This window comes from Pieris napi, chromosome 4 (assembly GCF_905475465.1).
Source record: "Pieris napi chromosome 4, ilPieNapi1.2, whole genome shotgun sequence".
Classification (NCBI taxonomy): Eukaryota; Metazoa; Arthropoda; class Insecta; order Lepidoptera; family Pieridae; genus Pieris; species Pieris napi.
The window spans coordinates 2,686,151-2,712,739 of record NC_062237.1 but is presented as its reverse complement, the minus strand read 5'-3'; the positions used below and the strand labels follow the sequence as shown (position 1 = coordinate 2,712,739).

Genomic DNA, 26,589 nt, shown 5'->3' with positions numbered 1-26,589 from the left:
CGTTTAATCTTAACTTTGTTTTTTAAATTCTTATAAGTAACGATTATTTTTATCTACAACTGTTACTTATTTACTTACTGATAAAAAGCCGTTAACATAATTTTAAAACCTGACTCCAAATTACTTTTTTTGATGTGAAACATCTATAGCTGCACGTAAAACCGAATTCTGGCGTGGCGACGCATGCCGTGGCGACGCGCCGCCACGCTATATCATGGTATATATATACAGTCTATATGCAGTAGTGTGTACTTCGAAGTCACTGATTAAACGAATTAAGTAGTTACGATTTGAAATAAATTCGTAAATTTTTGTATTTAAGTAATGAAAATAAATGTTTATTCAATAAATAGTCATCGTTATCTGGAAAAAAATCGTAATATTTTATTTTATTATTATGACATATTTAGTTCCTATCACAATCTGTTCTTTTCTGCATATTACTTTTAAAAAATAATGTAGATGTTTCACATCTGCCAGGCGTCCCGTGACGGCTCACATTTTTTTATTATTATAATAATTCTTACTATGTTTAGAACCAGACTACGTACGCCAGATAAAATAGAGAAGGTCATAGAATCGCCACGCCTTGAAGTTATCAAAGAGTCTCCAACTACGGAATTGCCTGTTCCAGCGCCTCGGAAAAACCTTCGGTGAGTGTATTATCGTGAATTTCAGATATATATCATTCATACAGATTTATTTTCTTAACAACCACTTCTTGGGAAATTTAAAACTGACCAGTTTCAATTTAGGAAAAGTGAACTAAAAGTCTCATACAGTTAGTTAATTGATGAATAAGAGAATCAAAAAACAGATGTATTTATTAAAAAAGTACTAGTAATATTTGTTATGTATGTACAATACTAGCTTTTTAAATGCACGTCGCTTTTAAGTGCTAGAACGTAAATTAAAGTTTTAACATATTAGAATTACTTTTCAGAAGTTCAAAAACACCTGTAGAGATAGAAACACAAACGGAACAATCAGTTATAGAAAATCCGAGAAATATAAGGTAATTTTCATAACATCACACCTGAAGCTCATTTTATTCTTTTTTTTATATTTTTTTTTGTCATTCTTAGAAGCCGCTCAAAAACTCCTGATAAACATATGTCGCCGAAAAAGGAAATTATAGTGAAGAGTCGAAAATCGCTCTCAAGAATCGTTCTAGAAGCGAATACTTTTGCTAAAACAAAACAGACTGAAGAAATTGAAATAACTGAAGAAATATCTGAAAGCACTATTGAGTGTACTCCTGTTAAGAGTTCCAAACAAATATCTAGTATAATGGATATGACATTTTCTCCTATAGTTAACAAATCCATTTTACAAAGTTCAAATGAAAGTTTTTCTGTACAAACCGAAAAGAATACCGACGAGGAAATCAAAGTACCCGCATTTACTAGCATTCATGCAGGCTTGACAGACGAGTCAGTTTTGCACAGCTATCAGAGCAGCGTTGCTGAACAATCCAGCACCCAAGAAAGTAATGACGAGAGTGCTAAAAACAATTTACTAAAATTCACCACCTTAAACGAAGATATTGGTAAATCAGTACTACATAGCTACGATAGCTCCATAGACACTAGTGCAAAGGAGGCCCAAAAAGTAGATGTATCTAGTACAAATAACCCTGTGTTAGGAGATAACAGCATTCTTACTTCGAATCAGTCTAGCTTAATGACAAATGATAGTGAAACCGAAGACAAAGATTGGAAAGTTGAAAGAGATGCAAAAGTGATACAGCAAGAGAAGAACAAAATCGTTGAAATAGAAAGAGAGATAAATGAAATCGAAGGCGATCTATCTGATGATGAATGTCGAGCGGAAACAGACTCAGGCAATGAAGTTGTTGAAGTGGAGTCTCCTGATGAATCCGGCGACGACGATGAATCCGACAGTTCGGAAGAGGTCAGAACTTTTTTATTTTAAGTTAGATACATTTTAATATTTCTGTTTAAAAAAATATATTTGTATTTATTTCATTGCATAATAATTTTTGTGCTTTTGAGTTTGATTAAAAATACGTATTCCAGCAGGATGATTCCAATGATGGTGAAGAAGATGTTATATCTATAGAGGATTCCGATTCCGATCTCGATCAGTTGCAAATTGATAATCAAGCTGAAATCCCAATAATAGAACCTCCTTCTGAAATTGTTGAAATGGCAGACGTTAAAAAGGTTGAGGATATATCTAAAGAAAAGGCTGAAGAAGTTATTGTACCTGAAAAGGCTGACAGCAATCAAATATCGGATAGCATGGAGGTTTCCACAGACCCATTGAATCAAGCTCAAATGTCGCTAATGACAGATGACAATTCTGAATTTGAACAATCTATAGCCGTGAGTCATGTCGAAGAATCAAACCAAATTAAAGATTCACCCATGGATATAGGTAATATATATTTTTAGTATTATTTACGCTTTAACTATATGTACTTAATTTTGTTTTTAGTTCTAAATGAAATATTACTTTTGTGGTATTCCCAGTTCTCATATCAAATTAAATACAATACTGGTAACATAATAGACAGTGCTGGTATAAAAAGTAACCCATGTGTTATACATATACATTATCTTTGGTAGATCAAGCCGATGTTGAAACTAAAATCGACGATGAAAATACGCAGAATAAAGATGAAACGCATAAACAAACTTCAAGTGAACAAGACCAAGAAGTACTGCAAACACAAGATATTAAAATGGATGAAAACGTCGCCACTCCACTAACTGAAAAAGAAGTAGGCCAGGGTGATTATAAAAACAAAGAGAAAGCAATCAAATCAGAGGAAAATCCAGAAAAAGAAGAGAAAATCGAAGAAGTCAAAGAAACAGAAAATAAGACAATCAAACAACTAACGACGCCGCGTAAACGTAGAGGTTCAACAGCGTCGAATGCATCCAGGCAAGAAACAAACGTGGATGAGGAAAAACCCACAAGGACCAGAAGACAGTCAATGCAGAGCGAAGAAAAAACTCCTCCGAAAACAAGTATCGATGTAACGGAGAATATTCCAGAAACGCCCGAGGTTGATTCGCCAAGAACGAGAAGGCGTTCGAAAACGCCAAATATAGAAAGGAGAATACTCACAAGGCGCGCTTCAAGGGAATTGTCGGAAAAGGATGAAGAAGTGATGCCGCTTGAAGGTAATTTTATTTTAAAATTGTGCATACAACGAAATTTGTCAATCTTGCATTAGTTTCCTCTGCTCCATTAGAAATATCGTTAGGATTTTTGAAGTTATACTTCTTTAGGCGCGTTATGAAAAATTTATGAGAGTGAAATTTTACGATGCGCGCGCACCGTGACACAAACTTAACAGCATGAAGTTGCCCACGGACGATGCTACGGCATTGGACCTAATTTAAAAACAACATTCGAATAATAATAGAATTTATGTTACACTTAATGTAAGAGAATGATAATAAATATTTATTTATTTAATTTTTCAAATGTAAACTGAACTTTATTGACTATAATGACTCCTTTTCCAGTCTTTGATTATTTAATTACCACTTACATTTTCTAATGTAACTTATTATGTTTGTATTATATTATTTTAAAAATAAAGAAATTAAAATATATATATATATATATATACAATGACGCCAGAATTAAATTTTCTATTATTTTTTTTGGATTGGTCCTAATCCATTCCACTGAGAACTCGCTCACTGAGTATTATTATTATTACAGAATTAACACCCCGTCGACGCACTCGTGCCAGTATAAAGAAAGACGATGATAACTCTAGCGTCGTCTCTGACAGCTCAAGCAAATCTGCCAAAGCAAGCGAAGAGCGAAAGGGACGGAAGATTATTAATACTGAGTTGACTGTGATACCGGAGGTGGAAGATTCTACTAAGGATGTTGAGGAATACTCTACTTCAAGACGGTAAGAAAGGAAAAATATAAGCTATTGCGATCTCTTTGCAATTCAACTAAAATAAGTTCCTCCGATCGTGTCGATCTTTGCATAAGAGTTATTTAAAGTATTTTTTATTTATAGAATGCACCCAAATATAGTATATAATTTAGAAATAAGTTAATAATCTTCTAGAACATTCGTTACCCTGCCCATAAAACTTCCGGATAAAGAGTAAGAGAGAAGTTATACTTAGCATTTAGTCCCTACATATAATATAATATATGGTCCCTTTTATTATTGTTAAGAAATTATGTCCATGTCGGTCCATGAGGATATAGTAACTGCTAAGTTCCGCGTCATAGTAAATCTACATATGTTCGGAATTCTATTTTGCACACCGAGTATATGATCAATTTAATAAGAGTCAAACTTTTTAATAGTAAAAATTATTTTCAGAATAACTCGTCACCAAAAAGCTGTATTAGAGCGTTCGGTCTTATCGCCTGCGCGTGCGACGCGTGCGCAGGAATCTGATCCTCTTAGACAACTCGATGTGACTGATCATGAAGGTTCATTTATTATTATATTTGTTTTTGCCTTGCTTTTATATTATACTGACCTAACATAAGATTTAGTAGTGTACGAATATTTACTAAATGTTTTTGAATTATAGGCAAACTGTTACCAATACAGCGCTTTACATTTGGTATAGCATGTATCGTGATTACTTCCAAAAAGCCTAAAATTTAATATATTTTCTATTACATGTAAATGTGCACTGTGTATAGTTTAGTTATGATTTGGCCCAGAACACACGGTGAAACGCAACTGCAACGAAACCCTTTTTAAATTATTGATTTGCAACCAGTTTCAACCGTTTTCCACACACGCTGCAACCACAATCATTTCGGTTTTCTTTGAGAACAGACGTCTGCAAAATGAGTTCTTCGAGTGACGAAGAAATTATGGTTATGTATTTGTATCTTCGACAAAGAAGAAGGCGCAAAAGGAGAACTATGTGGATACATCCCTACATCAAGAAGAATATCAACTTTCTGCCCATGCATTATCAGTCTCAGTATTGCGAGAGAAGCTTAATAGTGTGGTATTATGCAAGGATACTTTTCCATTTCTAACACAAATGTAATGATTTTTTGGTCGTCGTCAGCCAATTTGTACTAAAGAAGCCAAAGCCGATGAATGAAACGCAACGCGAGTTTCCTGCACGACGGTTTCAATGCGACTGATTTGAAACTCGTTCAAACCGGTTTCAAACTGGTCGCGTCATGTGTGGTCTCTCAATGGAATCTATGGCAGAAACTTAGATGCAACTCAAAAGTAACTAGAAGTTGCAGTTTCGTTGCTGTTGCGTTTCACCGTGTGTTCTGGGCCTTAGTCGTCGCTTTTGAAATGCTATTTCACGCTATAACAACACCTATGCAAGCCACGTAAGGTTCAAAATTCTTTTTAAATTTTCAACCACGCTTTGCATAAACCCTTAGTTTAATTCCAGCTTCATAAACACTAGAAATACGTATGTACAGTGCATGAAACTAATAGCTCTCACTAATGTTAGGCACCCCAGATCGCGAGGAGTATCAGAATTCACCTGCATCTTCGACTACCAAACTTCGCGGTAAGTAGCTTTGTATGTATGTCCCTAAGTAGACAACGTTATCATGTCCTTTAGCGTAAAATAGTTTTTCTCCATATGTTATACTTATTTATTTACACTTCATTAATCGTCGAGAAACGATGGCCTAGGCCCTAGAGCTTGCGACTCTCATTCCTGGAGTTGTAAGTTCGATCCCCGGCTGTGCACCAATGAACTTGTAACATTTAACACTTGCTCGTACGGTGAAGGAAAACATCGTGAGGAAACCGGCACGCCTTAGACCTAAAAGTCGATTGCGTATGTCAGGCACAGAAGATTGATCTACTTGCCTATTGTTAAAATGATCACGGAACTGATACAGACATCTGAGGCCTAGACCTAAATGGTTGTAGGGCCATTGGTAAGTACGCAAATAGTTTATATGTCACCGGTATATAACAAAATCCGCAAGTATAAACTTTCGTAGGATTCTAAGCAGATAAATTGTATTATTTTACGCCCACATTTTCGCAAATTGATATACTTACCGAACTCACGCGTAAAATAATAAGTCGGCGATAACCAAACGGCGTGTGCGCTCTGATTGGTTGAATAAGTTACTAACCTAACCTAAGCGTTTAGAATGTTACGAATGGTTATCCGTTAGTTTATAAATTTACCACGAGATGCGCAAATTGCAAAATTCGCAAATAAGTTTGCGAAAAGTTTAAAAAGTTGAGTTAAGAAATAAAATTCACCGTTTATCGCTGGGGCTACATGAGATCTCTCATCATCATATTGCCTGGCTTGTCATTAGTGATAAAACTTCTAACTTTCTGCGCTGGATATTATTTACTTTTATTATTATTCCAAGTTATGTATTTGTGTCACGATTTTTTCTAAACATTCGTATATAATATAGGCCGACGCGCGATGTCCGAGGTTAAGAATGTGGTGAAACCTGCTAGAATCGGTCGCAGCTCATCCGTCGATGTAGTCGCTGGTAAGTGCACTAAGAATACGAAGAAAAAGATTTATTCATAATTTAAATTTACATATTTATTATTTTACTGTCCTCTTTGCAAACGTTTTCTGAATAGAATATCGACATTAAAAACATTTTAATATCATTGCTTAAACAATTTTAATGACGATATAGGGCGATGATTACTCCACAAAGTTAGTTTGACAAGGGGATTTCCATTATAACTTGGTGCCATTTCTAGTCATTTGACTACGACCCCGTCAATCTTGTACTCAGCGTTGTTAATTCAAATTCAGTACAACAAAAACGTAGGTAACAATGAACACTTATGCCCGCCTTCCACTGCGAGCGGAACGGACCCATTACGGACTCCGCTATACTCGTAACGATGATTTTCATACATGTGCTTCCATCAAAGCGGAGACGAGCGCAGCGGAGAGAGCGAGTTGAAAGAGTTTCCTTTGGAAATGATAATGTATGAAAATCATCGTTACGAGTATAGCGGAGTCCGTAATGGGTCCGTTCCGCTGGCAGTGGAAGGCGGGCATAGTGAACGTCAATAAAGAAATCCATATTAAATGCTTCTAATTTTACGTTAACTGCCAGTTTTCGAATCAAGGGCGTAGAAGGGACGAGAAGAACTGGCAATAAACTCTCCGCTCCTCTTTTAAATCCTCAAAATTTTTGTCAGGAGCTTCAATCATTACACCATGTAAACATAAAAAATTATAAAAAGAAAAGATTTGTCTTCTGTCAGCAGTAGGCATTTTCATATTAAGTAGCAATTGCTATACGAGATCAAATAGAAATTAGTTTTTACAAAATATACAAGCGTAAGGTACATTAACCTTTCCAGGTGAATCAGGGGCAGAGTCTCCCTTAGGCACGCCCACTCGTGGTAGACGCGCGTCGTTTACACGCGCCATTCAAGCCATACACACGCCCAAAGGACGAAGGGCTAGTACTGATGTTAAGGTAAGGTTCTATTGAAAGAAAAAAACTTTTTACCGGATTAAAGTTATGTATTATTATAAATTTACAATTATTTGACATAATTTTAAATTTATCCGACGTTTCGCTAAACTACTAAAGGTTTACCAATCGATGCCAACTCCGGGGAAATAAATACAGATAATGCAACTTTCTCTACAGCTGTGATACTTTTTTTGACATCCAACACCTTTTGTCTTCAGTCACCATGACCACGCACGCTGTAAAGCACGCGAAAGGTCTGATAAATTTAAAATTATGCTAAATAATTGTAAATTTATAATAATACATAACTTTAATCCGGTAAAAAGTTTTTTCTTTAAATGTGTAAAGGTTATGATATATATTATTAAGATAACTGGCATATCCATTGCAGACATGCCAACTGGAATTTATCTAAACGTATAGAATATATAAAATTAATCTAAGTAAATGAAAGGTGTACAATTGTTTTCAAAAGGTGTCTTATATTTCTTGAAAGTCTTCTAGTGGTCAACTTAGGGAGCGTTCGAGTATTACGACACGTAATTTTTAGAGATTATCGGACCCCCCCCCCATGTAACGCGCCGTAACGTTTTTCTGTACCCAAGTATAGTAAAACGTTTCGTGACCACCTAGTGATTGTTTATACCTAAAAGTTACCATTATGTGGTGTAAAGTACTGGAAAGTCGAAAATAATATTAACAATAACGCGTAATTCAATCCCCGCGCATCGTAACGTTTTACAAAAAGACGCTCGTAATACTTGAACGCTTCCTTATATGCTTTACAACTCCGGAGCTTTACGCAACCGGCCGGTTTTTCATTTCACTTAACGATACATGATTATGAAATTTTCAGAGAGACATAGAAAGTAACCCGGCTTCACCCGCGGGTTCGGATACTAGTGTGAGCACTCCGACCCGTCGAAGCACGCGTAGAGCTTCCATACAATCTTCTAACACTCCAGAACCGGGAAAAAGGTACATAAAATTACCAATAAGACCAGTATGTGATTTCTTGAAATTGTAGACTACTTCAATGACTGGTCTAGATTTCTTACGTGTATGTTTGGCTACAAATTCCTCGGATATGTCAATGTGTCGTCAAAATCAGTTCCGTAGTTTATATACATAATTATTTCCACAAATTTCTGAACATTAATAATTGTGTTGAGCAGTGTTGGCCTAGTGGCTTTCGCGTACGACTATCATCCCTGAGGTCGTAGGTTCGATCCCCTGCACCAATGGAGTTTCTGTCGATGTGCGCATTTAACACCCGCTCGTACGGTGAAGGAAAACATCGTGAGGAAACCAACATGTCTTAGACCCAAAAAGTGACGGCGTGTGACAGGCACAGGAGGCTGATAACCTACTTGCCTATTACATTTAAAAATGATCACGAAACAGATTTAAAAATCTGAGGCTCAGACCTAAAGAAGTTGTAGCGCCACTGATTTATTTATTTTATTTAATAATTTTTTTCTGGTTTCTTTTACTCTTCTACTGATTATATTCTATCAGATAGATTAGTTGAATATTAATAAAAAAAATAGTACGTAAGTTGTGCTTCATTGCCATTTAGGTTATTAATATTTTAATTTCACGTTTATCACATTAGTTAATTATTGTTTACAGAACTCGAAAGGTCGCAGAAAAGAAGCAAGACGTTCAAGAATAATACTTAGGTTAATTTAATTTATAATGTTGGGCGACGTGGATTTGTAATATAATATTAGTCAATTAAATACTTTTTTTTTATTCCTCTTTTAATATTCAACCCATTCATAGAATCATAACCCATTATTTATAGTAAATATATCAGTCCAATTGCAATTTTTTTTTAAATTTACATAGTTACAAAATAATACAATCTAAATTTGTGGTATATGTATTACTGTCGCCGCACACGGGCCACACGCCACAGCCACAAACGCCGCCACGAGAAGCTAGAAGCGGCTACAAAGGTAGCTGAAGCGCGCGACAGCCACTTGTGGCCGGTGGTCGACACTTGCGGTCGGTGGCTGCTACTTTTTTTAACCCTTGCCTGCAGTATCATAATGGACTCTGACGAAGAAGGTTTAATTGCGCTACTTTTGATAAAAAGACGTCGTCGTAGAAGTCGAAACCGTAGTTATTGGATACACAGAAAGACATTAAATATCCCCTTACCACGACAGGTCGGTAATCGACAACCATTGAACTATACATGATGAAGCATTTGGCCTCAGTGAAAATATGATGAGGCCATATTCTGGATAATATTTGGACTTAGACAAAAAAGTTTTCAATTATAGGTTAAGCCGTGCCAGACGTTGCATTGAGTGTACCTTCGGTGTACTAGCAAACAAATGGAGAATATTACATCGCCTATTAAACACTTCTGTTCATTTCTCAGAGGACATTGTGAAATCTTGTTGCATTTTGCACAACTTTATTCGCAAAAGGGATGGTTTCAATTTTCGTCACACTTTGAAAATAGTGGGACTCGAAAATATACTAAATACAGGCGGGCCAGTAACACGAGCGTCTACTGCAAGAGATACGTTAAAAGATTATTTTATGAATGAAGGAGCAATACCGTGGCAAGAAAATAGAATGTAAATATATGGTTTTATATTATTTTATTAAACTTACCTTCAATGTTCTTTTCTTTGGCAGTTTTATTCGAAAAATTTCCCACAAACAATTAGCAAATTTCTTCCCAGGCCTTTACTTCTTCTCCTCTATTACTAAAACTATCACTTTTTGAATCGCAAATCGCAGGACGGGATTGTATCTCTGATATAAATAATTCTATATCCATATTTATCTACCTATATGAAACACAGACTACGTGCGTGCGTTATACTACCATCGACTTCAGGTTAACTGAGGTAAGGGAGAGAGGGGCGCGGAATCGCGCGAGTGGCGTGTGGCGGCTTTTTGTGTCGGCGTTTAGTGGCCGGTGCGAGCCACAAGAAGCAAGCTGCGACGATTTGTAGCGTGTGGCCGCCACCGGCGCCACCGTGTGCGGCAAGTCCATATAAAATGTATGAAAATTACAGGAAATATGCCAGTGGCGGCGTTTTGTGGTTGTGGCCGGTGGCCCATGTGCGGGGACCCTTAATGTAACAATAGCAGTATTGTTAGGAGCGGAAGCAACTTGTTTTTTACGTTGGTCAACGTTAACTATTTAAGGGTCCCCGCACATGGGCCACCGGCCACAACCACAAAACGCCGCCACTGGCATATTTCCTGTAATTTCCATACATTTTATGGACTCGCCGCACACGGTTGGCGCCGGTGGCGGCCACACGCTACAAATCGTCGCAGCTTGCTTCTTGTGGCTCGCACCGGCCACTAAACGCCGACACAAAAAGCCGCCACACGCCACTCGCGCGATTCCGCGCCCCTCTCTCCCTTACCTCAGTTAACCTGAAGTCGACGGTAACGCACGCACGTAGTCTGTGTTTCATATAGGTAGATAAATATGGATATAGAATTATTTATATCAGAGATACAATCCCGTCCTGCGATTTCGGATTCAAAAAGTGATAGTTTTAGTAATAGAGGAGAAAAAGTGAAGGCCTGGGAAGAAATCTCGTGTTACTGACCAGCCTGTATTTTGTATATTTTCGAGTCCCACTATTTTCAAAGTGTGACGAAAATTGAAACCATCCCTTTTGCGAATAAAGTTGTGCAAAATGCAACAAGATTTCACAATGTCTTCTGAGAAATGAACAGAAGTGTTTAATAGGCGATGTAATATTCTCCATTTGTTTGCTAGTACGCCGAAGGTACACTCAATGCAACGTCTGACACGGCTTATCCTATAATTGAAAACTTTTTTGTCTAAGTCCAAATATTTTCCAGAATATGGCCTCATCATATTTTCACTGAGGCCAAATGCTTCATCATGTATAGTTCAATGGTTGTCGATTACCGACCTGTCGTGGTGATAGATAGATATTTAATGTCTTTCTGTGTATCCAATAACTACGGTTTCGTCTTCTACGACGACGTCTTTTTATCAAAAGTAGCGCAATTAAACCTTCTTCGTCAGAGTCCATTATGATACTGCAGGCAAGGGTTAAAAAAGTAGCAGCCACCGACCGCAAGTGTCGACCACCGGCCACAAGTGGCTGTCGCGCGCTTCAGCTACCTTTGTAGCCGCTTCTAGCTTCTCGTGGCGGCGTTTGTGGCTGTGGCGTGTGGCCCGTGTGCGGCGACAGTAATAATATAATGAAATAAATTATTTGGTTAGGGACCGTTCAAGTATTACGTAAGCAGATTTTCTTTTTGTGTTGTGCAAAACTACCCTTTAATAAAAAATATAGCATCTTCTCCTTTGGAAAAACTATAAGCGCCTGCAATGTTGCGATAAGTTATACGTGCCGAACTCTTGCTTAACCTTTTTTGTTTGCGTTTTTAGACCTGAGCAAACAGGTAGAAAATAGATTCTTAGAACCCAATTAAATGATAGTGGTCAGCCAATCTGTCGTCAGAATGGCTGGACACTTTATTTCTTTATTATGTTCCTTAATGCAGAGGTAGCAAATAGTATCAAATAGGTAGAGAAATATGGCGTATAGTTTGATTGCGATATCAAGTTTGGTCAGCCAACCTGACGGTCACCGAAAATGCATTTCGTGTTCAAGTATAGACAATGTGTGGGTAATATGTGTAAAAAATAAATAATTAGGTACTGTTGACATCACCAAATAAAAAAATTAAAGACCCCCGTATAATGCTTACGTAATAATTGAACGGCCCCTTACTCGAAGAAGACTTGGCATTAGGGAATTAAAGATTTAAATAAAAATACGATTTACATAAATATTAAAATACTTTATTAGCACTCAGTCAAGCGATCACATACATGATTTAACTAGAAATATCACCCCTAAAACATGATCAAGAAAGCTTTATAAGCGCCAGTTTTACAAGAATTATATTCATTTTAGTACAAAATACTTGCAAATGAGTTGATATATACTGAATAGTAATTATAAGCATGGCTAGATAAAATTCAATCAGTCAAATTTTTGGCTATTCTTAAAACTTTTATTTATTTGCCTCCGATTGATAGATCAAACAGCATTAATTATGGACCACAATAAGGCATGAGCATTATTTACGAGCAACTCAAAAATATCTTGGAAGTTCTATTACAGCGCAACTGTAAATAAAAATTATTTCTTAAATAGGGCCGAAATAGAATGTTGAAACTTATGTCCACAAACAATTTAATACTTGTTTTACTAACAATAATCAATCAATAAAATACTCAACAATTGTAAAACCAGCTCTCACGAAAATGAGATCAAAGATCGATAGTCAACCCTTAAACTCCTTACTTATAAATGCTTCTCAACTTAAGCTGTTGCTTTTTATGAGTAAGGAGTATACTACATAAAAAAATAATGGGCTGAACTTCCTTAAATAAATAAATGCAAATTCATCAAACAAATCATAAATATTAAACAAACTAGCTTTTTGTATAAATAAATTATTTACCTTCACTAATACTCAAAAGTCAAAATAATGTAGGATTATTATGAAACGGTATTTTAATATTTCATTTCTGATACAAAAATTGTCTCAATAAAAACATTATTTATTAAATTTCTTAATTTTTTTTTGGAAATACGTATTGGATTTTAAAATCTATCCAATTTCATATTGGATAGTAATTTTGTACCTTTAATACACTTTATCAAAATACACAATTAATATACAATGACTGAATACATATTAAAATAATTTAAGTAAGGATACAACCTTATTGATTTTCTTTTGCTTCAATGTAACTTTTTAGAGATCTTATGTGATGTACCGGTTGCAAATTGGAAAGAACATTATTTAAATCCACTTTTGGCAAAATTTCACTGTGTTCTATCTCTTTGTTTATCAAATTTTCACAAATTTCCCTGTCTTCAGGCTTCAAAGTGGTCTTTTCTGTACAATCAACGACTTCTCGCTTTTGTCTTTGTTCAGATATTGTATCAACGTTTTTTACATTTTTTGCACCATTTTGCTCGACTAATTTCGGTTGGTAATTCTTGTTTATTTTAGAGCTTTCGCTCAAAGCTATTGCTAGAGGAACACTGCCGACGCTATTTTTTAATTTTATTGGCTGTCGATCTTCGCCTTGTTTGTATGATTGTGGCTCATCTGGGGAATGCGAGTGTTTCGATTTGATATTTTCATTCGCCTCTTGTTTCGGAGGTAGCGGAGGAATATCGTTAGGCTTTTCTTTATTTATTAAATCTATCTTTGCTTCTTCGGCGCGTACTTTCATTGGCTCGAAATTTTCAAGATCTTTGATTGGTTTCTGAACTTCTTTTTCTACTATTTTTTCTTTAACATTAACAGGTTTTTCTTTGAGTTCTCTGTTTTTGATTGCGTTTAAATTTTCTGCAGTTTTCTTCAAAATGTTTACATCATCTAATTTTGGTTCGGGTTTCTTGTCTTCTTTAATCTCAAGTGGTTTATCCGAAACTCCAGTCAAACTCTGTATCGCCATATTAGCGATCTTCTGAATGCTCTCCACGGCTATTTTTTTAGTTTCCTCATTATCGTTATCCTTTTTATTCTTTTCCAATTCGTTTTTGGTCTTTCTTAGTTTATCTAATATTTCTTTTTGTTCTTTTATCAACTCTTTTTGTTCCTGCCCGTGTTGTTTGATTGTTTCCATTAATTGTTTATGTTTATCCATGTCGACTTTTTCTTGGTGTGATTTTACTTCTTTAGCCTTCTCTTCAACGTCCTTAACTTCTTCACCATTTGCTACGTTAGAAGTTGCTTGACCATTTCGTTTTTCTTTGTCTATAGCTTTTCCATTTTGCAATTGCTCATCCGATGTTTTTATATTCAGTTCTTTTTCTTTGTCGTCAGGAATAATGTCTTTTTTATCTTCAATTACAGATTTAGGTTTCTCATTTGACTGCGACTCAGGTGGCACGGGATTTGGTGGTAAGGCTACTGAATCTTTTACATCGTTGTTGTTTTCATCTTTTTTGGGTTCAATTTCTTGGGGTTTAGGTATTCCTGAATAAAAAACAAAAATAATATTTTAGCCTTAACTTAGTATTTATTATTAAAGACGAATAATTATAACGTTACTTACCTTCTGTTTTCTCCATTTTCTCAAAGAAATCTTCAACAATTTTATCGATTTTTTCTTGTGTTATGAATTTATCGTCATATTTGTCTCTCGTGTTTTCTGCTGCTTGTAGGTTTGCATATGTGCCAAGTACAAGTATTATTAATCCCAGTACAACTGTAAACTTATATACAAACACAGTTTATTTATTAATCTCAGATGCATTTACTTTCGCTTTACAATAATTAGATTAAACTGCACTAATATTCGTTGAATCTTGATGTGGTCCATTTACATTACACTTTAAAATAAGAGATTTAATGAGATTTTTAGTCCATTTAAGAGGGAAGTACAATAAAATTAGTACAATATGCATTATAATGAGTAATTTACTAGAATCTTCTGTACCTGTAGTACATACATTTAAAAAAAAGGAGTTTCTATACATGTTTTACGTATATTCCAACATTTATAAACTTACCTTAGCCAACACACGTTCGTTGGTATTCTTAAACGTGACATTAATAAAGCAAGCGGCTGGGAACACCACACACACCAAAACACCGATAGTAGATCCCACCAAACCCAGAACTAACTCAACGTTCGGCAACAAAAGGCTGATGAAGAGGGAAACAGCGATTATCGCGACTGTTATACACCGGAATGTGCTTTCTGGTATTGAGTGGTTTATTATGTGATCGTGGTGCGAGGGATGGACCTGAAAGTATTTTTACTATTCACTCTAAAAGCTCTTCGATATAATGCAATACAATTTCATAGAAAAATTTGTCGCTGACATTTTGTATTTCGTTTTAAAATCTACCTAAATAAACAATGTTAATAAAATATACGATGTCTCATAACGTCATCGTATATTTTATGAAATCTCATTTAACTGTAGGTACCTTACACTTTAATTCCTTAATTTTCTTAAAATAGATTTGTACGTCAGATAAATAGTAATACAAATTAATAGTATTTTTTATTTTATTATTATTATTTCTAACTTAGGTGTTAAATTATCTTCCTAATAAGCGCGGCGGACACAAGTTCATTAAACGATCTCGATAGATGTAATATTAAATAAAATAAAAAATATTTCTACCGTAACTAACACATGTTGATATGTATTTTATTTTATAGAACAGGGGAAAAAAGCCAGTAGGCTCGCCTCATTTTAAGTTATACCGCCTATATTAAAATTTATTGCATTAAAAGGCCGGCAACGCCCTCGCGAGCCTTCTGGCATTGAGTGTCCATGGGCGGCGCGCATTGCCCCCTGTTCTATAAAAAAAACCACTTACACTGCCAGAATGCTAGCAAGTGCGTCGCCGACCTATCACGAATTGATAATATCTTAAAAGTATTTATTTTTTTAACATTAGTACTCACTTTCCGATACAAAAAAGAGTAAAGACTTGCCCGACAGGGGAATATTATTAGTGGAAAACTGCAGGCAACTGACATCACGAAGCCTAGTTTAATGACGTCACTCGCCATTGTAGGACTTAAACTCATTAAGACGTTGCCTGAAATTGTAATTGTACCTTACAATATTAAAACCTCTTCGGAATTATTCACGTTATGTAATAAGCTGTCTCACATCTGTGTGTGTGTGCTTTAAATCGTCATAATTTGATTGTAATTGTATTTAAATAATAACACACACAAGTTAACAATAAAAAGCAAAATGAATTTTCATAATTAAATCATTATTGAAGACTCTGTTACATACAGACGTAATATGACAAAATTTTATTGCCATAAAGGCGGTCAGGCTTCTATGACTGACAAATTTCATTAATTAGGGTCCAAGGCTAACATGTCAAAACTTAACGCCAAATAGGACTTCCCTACGTCACGAACATGGGAATTTATATACGGGAGTCATAGTTTTGAATCTAAATCTTACTCTAGGTTTAACCGGTTCATATTTTCATATTTCCTTTTCATATTTTCCTTCACCAACCAACGTCAAAGAATAATAAAAATTACTTATTAAAAGAATCTAACAAAAGAAGAACCAAATTTAACCTAAATAATAAAAAAATACTTATTAAATAATCTAACAAAAGAAGAACCAAGTTCAACCTAAATAATATAAAAATTACTTATTAAAAGAATCAAACCTTCCTACCGGCGTTAGAACGCAAAATGGGCTTGCTATTGGAAGATATACGACTTGGCAATACTCAATTACATATTTCATGCAATAAAAAATGCGACAAATTACCTGATATTTGATGTTCGCTAAACGCAATATATCCAAACAGTCCGAGTGTGAAATAAACAGATGCGCAGATATTGATGGCATTTTTTGTCACAACATTCATTTTCTCTAGCGACAGCGATGGCAATGATTCAAATATTTCAAACAACTGCCTAAAATAATTCAGAAATTAAATCTACAAAAATCAGGGTTACAGATAAGATTCAGCGCTAAGTCACAGATTTAATAAACACACTAGCAGCAAATATGTGTGTAGGATAAGAATTAGTATGTATATAGATGAACTTTATACAGAGTATAATTTCATATATACTTACGTCTGACAAAATAATGCCATGGAGAAGATAGGCACACATTGCAACAATCCTGATGGTCTCCACATTTCAATGCGGTTTTGCCAGTCTGGTGCAAACATTTGAGAACCAGCTTCACATATAACCTATGCATATATTTAAATTAAAACTTTCATTTTAGAGAGAATTAGTTTTTGGCTCGTTTAACCTTGATTTTTTTTAATAAGGAGCTTGCGATAATGCTTTGTTCTAACGTATTATATTTTAATGTTCATGTATATTGTTGCATAAATTAGAATATTATTTTATATTTCAATGATAAATTGATTATAAATTTATGAACTGAGATGCACTCAGAATGTGTTATGATAACTTAATGTAATATTTATTTATTATTCTATTTAAATGAACACATTTTAATATAATATTCAATAAATTTATGTAAATGTGTGTTCATATCTATTATATTAAAAGTGCAAAGACTTCTTTATTTGTTTATACTAGCAGAAATAAAATAGTACAAAATATTATCTTTTCTTAAATAGTATTTAAGTAAGTACAAGTAAAATTATGTAAAGTAAAAATAAAAAACATGATACTAAATACCTAAGAATATAGAATGCATAAGTACCTTTATAACCAGACAAAAATAAAAGGCAATAGTTGCTGCACTGACATTACTCAAACTGTCGACATTTCTTAGAAGACCAAGTGGTAGAACACATACAAGAGATACTATGACCATAATTGATGTTCTGAAATAAATATTTAAAAAAATATTTATTCTTAATTATATTATGTATATAGTGTTTCCGATTAAAATGGTACAATTTAAGTGCGTACCTTAACATATCACTTTGGTTAATATTAAACATTTTTGATATAATCTGTGGGCCAAGGTCACCAACCACCACAAAATATGCAATACATGTTCCCATTAGGAACCCAATTATTCCAACTTCAACTGCCATCTTTCCCGCTGGACCAAACACATGAAATGCTGCAAAACATAAAACAAGTGACAAAACTATATGTTATTTAAGACCTTAGTTTAAACTAACCCTCAGAGGACCTAGAAGATTAATTAAAGATTTTATTTAGGGCCAACTTACAGGTGCTCACTCTAAAAAAAATAATATCAAGTACAGTGCAGTGCACAGTATAATGGTGATTTAAATGAATTCTATAATAATTACGTTCTCTACACTTACCAAGAAACTCATAATTTCTTCTCCGTGTAATAATTGCGGCTTTTAAAAGAAAATAACAGCAAAGTCTCGATACTAAACCCATAGACATCAAAATTAAACCTGCTAAAAGTGCACCACACTAAAACAAAAGGGTTTCATCTTATTTTAAGATTGAAAGACAAAAATATAATAAATACGTAAACATTTTTATTGAAGTAAGCGTGATTACAAAATGTAAGATAAAAACATTTACTTACTTGTTGAAAACAAAAAGGCATGGCCAATATGCCTACTCCAATAATACTATTAGCTAATGTTACAGACTGGCCTGTAGTTCCCATTGTGATAAATTTTAACACACTATTAATTGAATTAAAATAGTAATAGATTTTTCAAAATACATCACGTTGTATTATTTTACAATGAAGAAAAACAACAATTTAATTTTTTTTATTGTTGTGACATCTAAAGAAGGATGTTTTTTAAGCGATAGATACGTGGGGATTTCCGGTTTTAAGACTGACAATTGACATTAGTCAACAGTCATTACAAGTCATGGACATGATGGCTCGTTTTGTTGATTGTTCCCGCAGTCCAAGAAAATTCCTCGAAAATTTAAGTGTGCGATAGATGTTGTGCGTTCAAATTGCGACGGTTCGCCAATGAATAATTAAATGAGAGAGATATGAAAACATAAAGAAACTTATGAAAGAAACAAATACAATCAATACTTTATTCATTTTAAAAATTAACTTACTTTAAGTGCTAAAAATAAGATACCCAACAATTAAAACCTATTTCAAAATTTAATCTACATTAAAAGTTAACCGAAGTAACTTTTGAAATTAAAAAAGAATGGTTCTATCATCAAACCACTACATTACATTACTATACTTACTACTTGACTACAATATATAATAGTAGGGGAGCCCACGATGCTAAATGGGGATTTACTCAAGTGTCATAGAGACCATTTCATATTAAGCCTTTTCATCGGTGGTGGGAGCGGCTATAGACTTTAAAAAATGTAAAAAAAACTGTGCCATGGACATACTCAAACGCGCCAGATATTGATAGCATTCATGTCCTACGTATTTTTTATAATGTACGTATGTTAATCTGATTGATTCCATGGTGGGGGTGGCCGTACGTAAGGGGTGAAAATGGAAAAAAAAATTAATCGAACGCGTCAGAAAAAAAATTTTTTTTTAAATCATTGAACATAATTGATTGATAAGCTCTGAAAATAGCAAAAAGTGTATGTTGTTCAAGTAGAACTTGTATTTATCATATAATAATTTTTAAAAAAAGAATAAAAAATAACCGGAGGAACCGGTTTACTTCGACGATATTCTAAAATATTTATACATTTTGCTAACGATTAAGTATAATGTAAATTTTATTGATTTTTGCAAATAGTTTCACAACAAAATACACACTTTATGTTAATATTACTCATAGTTAATATTGGAACGAAGTTCCTTATCGCGCGCTGCGAAAGGGGGCTAGACGGAAAAAATTAAGACGAAAAGTTGTAACGACACTTTTTTGCTATTTGCTTTGTACTACACCGTCTCGTCCGATCACTGAAGTTAAGCAACGTCGGGCGAGGTCAGTACTTGGATGGGTGACCGCCTGGGAACACCTCGTGATATTGGTTTTTTTTTCGTAGGGATAAGAAATGAAAATTATTTTTGGAATCACTTAACTAAATTAGTCGTAGTAAACGTACACCAGAATCCCTGTACAATAATAATTGCGGGGTCCCTAGTTTCCTTGCAAAATACAATACCTTTAAAAAATATTCATTATAATAAATTAAAAAATAATGTTTCAGGAAAATGTCATGAAATTCTGCGAATTCAAAAATTAGTGAACTAATATTACAACGAGAGATCGAGAAAATGTATCATACTGTTATGATACCAATTAATATATAAATTAATCGAAAGGAACTTCGTTCCATCCGGGTGTCCCTTGACACCTCTCAAGTTTTTTAAAAAACAAATATAGGCATCACGCAGCCACACGTAATAAACTTTATCGACGAATTCTTCTGACTTCGGCACGTGGAAATCGTCAGATTATATATTTTTCTTCATGCTTAAATTATTTCCTTCAAAATAAAAAAATAATCAGCCACGCTCTAGAATGTCGAGATGATGTTGATTTTTTTACAACTTTGCAGCCCTCCCCTTTCTTTACGTTACTTGCAATTTGTCAGATTAGTAAAATATACACTTCTTAGCTTGTAATCAACTCACCTTACCTCAATCTGACGCGCTCGAGAGTCTGATGATTTTTTTTTACTAATCTGATCCTTTATCCTTGACGGGCGGATTGATATATATGGGTCTCATATTAGGTAGAGGTACTTAACACGTACGTACAAGATATCCCTCTGTATATTAATCTGCCACACTGTAGTAAATCCCAAAATCCCCTCTTGGGCTCCCCTACTATAATGGTCATATAAGTGTAGTATCAGAGCATTAATATATATGTAACATACAACGATCTTATGATATGTGTATGTTACATGTGTTTTAACAACTTCATCGTTCAGTAAGTCACATGCTTGACTGAATACGTTTTCCCGAAGGGCTTAGCTATGATAAGCCTGTTATACACTTTCTGATAATCATTATGTATAATTAATGTTTCCATATCCTGGGACATTTAAAAAAAAGATGGGTTTAAAATCAGTATAATTTTAATATTTGGTAATTTAAATTACATTTACTAATTTTATTACAACTATCTTTGGGAATTTTGGCCAGTGCTCAAGTATACCAATATGTATTCAATTAAATAACTCACTGATATAATATCTACTATGATATAAACAATAAATTTTTACCTTCCACATTTACTTTGGTAGTTTTAAAACTTCTTTGGCTAAAACTATTTTCGAATAACTGGCAAGAATTTAATAAAAAGCTGCACCCCTATGCCATCTAATTAAGCTATTATTTTACTATATGTGGATGTTATTCACTGATTCACGTGAAAACTACTTAACTGAATTCTATGTAATCAGAATAACACTTCTGCTAAACATAAAAGCAAACAAGTTTGTAGGCAGTTGCTAATTCTTAATATCTAAATACATGTTATATCTATTTAACACACAGAAAACTGAATTTTATTACAACACTGAAATTATGTTACTAGGAAAATATGATTAGGGTAAGAGATACCAAATATTAAAAATAGTTCTTTAAATCGTCTTCATGTAAAATTATAGTACTTCTCATTACAAAATGTAGACGAAACAAAAAAATACATGCCCATTAAAATTGGATTGATTTAACATAGTAAGATTACAAATAATTATTAAGATATATAATCCAATAGATAGGTAAAATAAATTTTCATATAACAATTTAATTATTCAAAACCTTACTGATTTTGAATGTAAATATATTTAATTATTTTTTATCAAGCAAAACTAAACATAATGGCACTGGTTTTGCACTATATAAAAAATGTCAACAAGTGATTGATTAAAAAGTGGCATAACAAAATAATATTTTAAAACAATACACTAATCACTTTATAAATAAATGGATATAATGGCACATCATTCAAGTAATCATTGTAACATCAAAAAAACATTGCCTGTCATAAAACTTGAAGATAAATATTATTACTTTTATTTTTGGTTCACAGCTTAACAAATAAATCAATTCTTTTATAAAGCACCCATAACAAAAACCCTTTATTTATTATAATATGTATTAATAATTTATTTGCAAGAATATGGTAAAAATATTCTGCCACATGTCTTTTAAAGATTAAATTTTTGTCTGAACACTTATGTTATCATGATACATAAAAAAACTTAGACTGAAATGCATAATTTAAGTTTTTTAAAGTATTTTATTTAAAACTGGGTTTTTGTTACATAGTGTAAAAATTCAATTCTTATTGCTAAATATAATTTATACTTTATTATTAGTTTTAAATACAATTTATTATTAGCTTACATATCATAGTAATACAAATATGATAGGATGATTTAGTATGAATTGCAACACACACACAACCAATTATTCATGAACCTGATAAAAGGTACAATTTTATTGCTATAGGCAGAACCTTACTCCTAAGACTCATCATGATACAAAACATCAGTGCACAACATTTCTAAGGAACTATTGCTGCTATAAAATCGATTCTAAGTCACCAAGTTGCCTCATTATAAGCCAACTATTAAAAATGTATGCTTGGTTTCCTGCCAAACTATACAGTAGCTTACCTTTTAAAACTAAATTTTTGGTGATGTCCATAAATAAAAATAATAGTAGTGGCAGTCTTTTCTTACAAATCAAATATCAGAAAACAATTAATTTTTAAATCGACATTGGTGTAATAATACATTATGATTAAATAATATCAAAGGGACTTACTTAATTAAAGTATGATTATGATTTTCATTAATTACGTTTTTTCTCGTCTGTCAATAATTCCAGAATTTGTTCTGTGGTTTTGTTGTCTTTCTTTAATTTCTCCATTTGTTCCGATGGCACAGTCCCTTCCAGTAACATTTCTATATTTATCTTTAGGCGATTAAATGAAGTCAAGTTTTTATCCTTGCATGGCTTGTAGCGCATAGCTTCCAAAGATTCCACAAGTAGGTCATCAATTAGTCGCTTGTTGAAACCTGTTACAGAATTTAGAATTAAAAAGATACTGTATTTTAAATTGAAAAAAAAAGATCAGTTTAACAATTGCCTTAAAAGCACCAACACCTAGAATTGCAGGCATTTCAACTATCTATACGGATCTGATAACCGCCAATACCACATTGAACCTGATTCCACCACCACCTTTGAGCTTACAACAATATTAAAGAAACATGAAGCTTCTTTGCTGCAGAATTCCTTCACCATCCAACACCAATTAATAACAAATTAAAAACACACTCACTCAACCTAAATCATCTGGCGTTTCTTCTTCATCCTGGTTGTAAAACAATCCCTAAAATAAAACTGTGGAATTGAAGCATGTAATGTAAGTGCTAATGGACACTCAATTTAAGCACACAACAACACACTCACACATTTGCAACCCTTCAGGAAATCTGCTGTTATGGTATACTTTGTGTATATTTTTAATGACCTAATGTAACTGATGTATTGTGCATAATTGTTAAAATAACATCATGTTCTAATTCAATGAATTCATTAATGGTAGAATGTACCCATTGAAGTATTTTAGGTATTTAAACTGAAAAATAAATTTATTTTAATGTAAATGAAACAATCTATGATTCCTGTTACTCGCAGACACACAGGAAGCTCTTTCCACGATAACTCAAAAGACAGTGCAACAAGTTTTGTGTAACAATTAATAAAAAATATACAAAATATACCCACCTAAAATCTTTAGTTTCTCTTTGGTGGCAATCATAGTGAGTAGCAAGGCAAGAAGAAACCTCATACGAGACAGCTGAGCAGGAGATTCCCCATTTAGATCTTCTTTCTCAACTGCTTCTAAGCCTTTTTTGGTTTTAATACAAGATTTTAAATGTTCTTCTAATCCAACCTTGAGCTTAAAGAACTGCTTACAATTCTGACACCTATATGGATCTTCTTTTCCATGGATCTTACACATGTGAGCCTTCATATGTGGCAATTGTGAGAAGGATATAGGACACATTGCACAACTGAAAGGTTTTTCACCTGTGTGTCGACGAATATGGAGCATCAATGCATTGGAGTGTGAAAAAGGGCGTTGACAGATTCTACATGTATAAGGACGAACACCAGTGTGTGACCTACGATGCACTGTCAGCTGTGTGGATTGTGTGAAACGCTGTCCACAATCAGGGCACTCATGGGGACGATTTTTATCATGGGTACGCATGTGTTCAGATAAATGACCTTTTAAATATTTCTTACATATTTTACATTGAAGTCTGTGACCAGAATGACAGACTTGAACATGACGTCTCACTGAATTCATCCTCAAGAATTCCTTTCCACAATGCTGGCAGACAAAATCTTTAACTTTCAAATGAGACCTATAATGAAACGTTAATCTGTTTCTACAATCAAAAGCTGTTTCACAGATAATACATAAATATTTTCCATCAACTAAGTGCTGCTTTTCATGATCGATTAATAAATATTGGTCTGCAAATTTTTCTTTACAATATATGCACTTAAACATTTTTTCGTTACGACTATGACTAGCCAAGTGTAGTTTTAAATTTGATTTAAGCAAATATGGTCTATCACAAATGTTACACATAAAGTGTTTCTCCCAATTTGGATGTTGCCTCTTTGTATGTGCTGCTAAATAAAGATGGTTTCTAAAATATTTTTTACACTGCGGACAAGAATATGATGTTACTTTATCGTGAAGAAAGAGATGTCGCCTTATTGATGCTCTAGTATTGAATTCTTTATTGCAGTAATCACATATAAACAGCTGTCCATTAGTAAAAATTGTGGTATTTTTATAATTAATATTCTTAGCAATTTTTTTTAATTTATCGGATGAAGTAGTGACTTCAATGTCTTTTTCAATTTTATTATTATCCACACATACAATTCCTTCTGATGTTCTGTCTTTTTGGGTATTCAATGCCTGAATGTCATTGTTGTTGTTAAATCGTGTTTTTCTTACCTCGCTTCTTAGTGAGCGGTTGTTGTCTTCAATTTGTAATTCAGATTTTAAAATTTTGTCAAATATTTTTATATCAATTTTATTTTTGTGTCGAATATGGCCACTTTTAGACAGCAATTTTTTTAAATTTGTTGTATTACCCACTTTCTTGCCTTTATTATCAGAATTTGGTGTTATTTCAGGTAGAACTTCAATATTTTTTCTTCTTGGTTGTCGTTTCAAGGCATCTTTCCCTGTCACATTTTGAACATTAATTATTGACTTTTTTGGTCTGCCGACCTTTCCCTTCCCATTAATTTTTGTAGATGCAGTTTTAGTAGTATTAACTCTACTCTTTACATTAGCCATAATGAGGATCTAGCGCAAGTTATCACCCATTAGTAATTACATTATTTGCGTTACCTGATAAAATTGTGATAAGAATGCAGTAAGAAGCAAGGACCCTCCACCAGTAAAGATATAGCTTAAATTAGTATGTACACGTCGTTGGCGAAACGATTATAAACTAGATGTGCTCACTGCGTACTTACATGCACTGTTTTAGTTACTTCGTAATCACCTCTAACAAAACCGATCTGTAACCGTGCATAGATAACGATGTTCTAATGTGTGAAGGACAAAACTTCAGCCTTTTGTCTTAAATTTATGCAACGATTACCTTATTTCATCTTCTTGCGTTCAAGCAATTGTTTAAAACACCTTGATATACATCGCTGAACCTTGAATTGAGTTTCGATTATGTCAATCACAATCTGATCTCGTGCGATCAAGAACATATTATTACTATTTTTTAAAGGTACCTTTTAATATCAAAGCATGTTGTTCATAATCACATATTTTTATATTAGAGCTATGCCGTGTAATGGTTTGTAAATGTAAAATATGTGGTTTTACTTAGATCGATAATGTTTAATAGAAAGAGATAAAATAACAATAACTTCAGTCTTAAATAAAACACTACTCGGCACACCACTGTATGTCTGTACTTCAGTCTCCTCAACCACAGACTAAACAAATTTTCATCGTTTGTAAAACGTTTATTGTAATTCGTAACTGCTTGCATATTATCGTCATTGGTGTCATTACTCATTACTGACAAATAACAATTATTTGAAATTATATGAAAACATTTAAAGTTTTAACTTTTATCTTTTTGTTTAAGTGGGTAGAGTGCAATTTATAATTTGTAACTCCTATTTATAGTTTAAGTACTTATCTTTTACATATTTGCTAGGTTTTAGACAAAGTAAACATTTAATAGTATACCTATTAAAAATACAGTATTATTAGTATTTATAAAGTAAATCTGTTATTTCCTATCACCGAGTGTCCGGAATAAGAGTTAGCACTTAGCAGCCAGTATTATTTGAAATAGTGGTTAACTGCTAACTATGCTCCATGGGTTAAAATTGTAACATTTTGTAGGTGATTGATTAACGTGTCGTATTGAAACAGTGATGTGTTCTGAGAAGAACATATCAGAATAGATACGGTCGTGTGTTCTGAAAAGAACAGTTTCATCGCGTCGTAAGACACGGTAATATGCCCTGACAGTTGTCAAACGTTTTCGTCGTGAAACAAGAATAATATGTCCTGAAAAGGACAGTTGTTAGACGTTTAGTCGAGATACGGTAATTTGTCCTGAAAATGACAGTTTTAGCGTTATCGTAAGGCTACGATACCGAAGTGTTCTGCGAAAAACACGTTCGTACGCTTCGACGGCTGCGTGCG

General features: G+C 33.7%; 3 protein-coding genes across 10 annotated transcripts in view; 1 reads left to right on the top strand and 2 right to left on the bottom strand.

Annotated features, from left to right (window-relative positions):
• The window catches only part of LOC125048719 (protein ELYS), a 36,752-nt gene extending 27,569 nt beyond the window's left edge, over window positions 1–9,183 (top strand). The window contains exons 30-41 of one of the 3 annotated variants that reach the window (XM_047647554.1): window positions 537–653; window positions 944–1,015; window positions 1,086–1,914; window positions 2,040–2,400; window positions 2,592–3,152; window positions 3,703–3,901; window positions 4,331–4,443; window positions 5,451–5,510; window positions 6,391–6,471; window positions 7,310–7,428; window positions 8,285–8,406; window positions 9,061–9,183. In XM_047647554.1, coding sequence (XP_047503510.1) covers window positions 537–653; window positions 944–1,015; window positions 1,086–1,914; window positions 2,040–2,400; window positions 2,592–3,152; window positions 3,703–3,901; window positions 4,331–4,443; window positions 5,451–5,510; window positions 6,391–6,471; window positions 7,310–7,428; window positions 8,285–8,406; window positions 9,061–9,103 — 2,677 coding nt within the window. In that variant the 3' untranslated portion in view covers window positions 9,104–9,183. The remainder of the gene's footprint in view (window positions 1–536; window positions 654–943; window positions 1,016–1,085; window positions 1,915–2,039; window positions 2,401–2,591; window positions 3,153–3,702; window positions 3,902–4,330; window positions 4,444–5,450; window positions 5,511–6,390; window positions 6,472–7,309; window positions 7,429–8,284; window positions 8,407–9,060) is intronic. The other 2 variants (XM_047647555.1, XM_047647556.1) reach the window with 2 other exon arrangements.
• Window positions 9,184–12,949: 3,766 nt separating this feature from the next.
• LOC125048769 (putative sodium-coupled neutral amino acid transporter 10) lies at window positions 12,950–18,733 on the bottom strand. The gene is made up of 10 exons (XM_047647643.1): window positions 18,480–18,733; window positions 18,244–18,361; window positions 17,876–18,032; window positions 17,664–17,787; window positions 17,057–17,178; window positions 16,743–16,891; window positions 15,902–16,038; window positions 14,991–15,227; window positions 14,534–14,693; window positions 12,950–14,454 (listed from the first exon to the last, which is right to left on the bottom strand). The coding sequence occupies exons 1-10, from the start codon at window positions 18,561–18,563 to the stop codon at window positions 13,187–13,189; spliced, it is 2,556 nt and encodes an 851-aa protein (XP_047503599.1). The 5' UTR covers window positions 18,564–18,733; the 3' UTR covers window positions 12,950–13,186.
• A 2,184-nt stretch (window positions 18,734–20,917) lies between these two features.
• On the bottom strand, window positions 20,918–25,880 carry LOC125048672 (zinc finger protein OZF-like). 6 transcript variants are annotated; one of them, XM_047647473.1, is made up of 3 exons: window positions 25,659–25,880; window positions 23,604–25,577; window positions 20,918–22,888 (listed from the first exon to the last, which is right to left on the bottom strand). In XM_047647473.1, the coding sequence occupies exons 2-3, from the start codon at window positions 25,204–25,206 to the stop codon at window positions 22,662–22,664; spliced, it is 1,830 nt and encodes a 609-aa protein (XP_047503429.1). In that variant the 5' UTR covers window positions 25,207–25,577; window positions 25,659–25,880; the 3' UTR covers window positions 20,918–22,661. The 6 variants fall into 6 exon arrangements, 4 of the variants coding, with proteins under 4 accessions (XP_047503429.1, XP_047503431.1, XP_047503434.1 ...); XR_007116857.1 differs by adding an exon at window positions 23,155–23,216 and having other exon boundaries at window positions 22,786–22,888; window positions 23,286–25,880; XR_007116858.1 differs by adding an exon at window positions 23,155–23,205 and having other exon boundaries at window positions 22,786–22,888; window positions 23,286–25,880.
• Between the last annotated feature and the right edge of the window lie 709 nt (window positions 25,881–26,589).

Bases quoted from the DNA above. Each gene is read 5' to 3' on its own strand.
- LOC125048769 (XM_047647643.1), bottom strand. From the start codon at position 18,563: ATGGGAACTACAGGCCAGTCTGTAACATTAGCTAATAGTATTATTGGA. The intron at 18,362-18,479 runs GTAAGTAAATGT...CTTTTGTTTTAG, and splicing joins TGCCTTTTTGTTTTCAACAA to TGTGGTGCACTTTTAGCAGG. The intron at 17,179-17,663 runs GTACTTATGCAT...ATATATGCATAG, and splicing joins ATTTTTGTCTGGTTATAAAG to GTTATATGTGAAGCTGGTTC.
- LOC125048672 (XM_047647473.1), bottom strand. From the start codon at position 25,206: ATGGCTAATGTAAAGAGTAGAGTTAATACTACTAAAACTGCATCTACA. The intron at 22,889-23,603 runs GTGGGTATATTT...ATTCTGTAACAG, and splicing joins AGAGAAACTAAAGATTTTAG to GTTTCAACAAGCGACTAATT.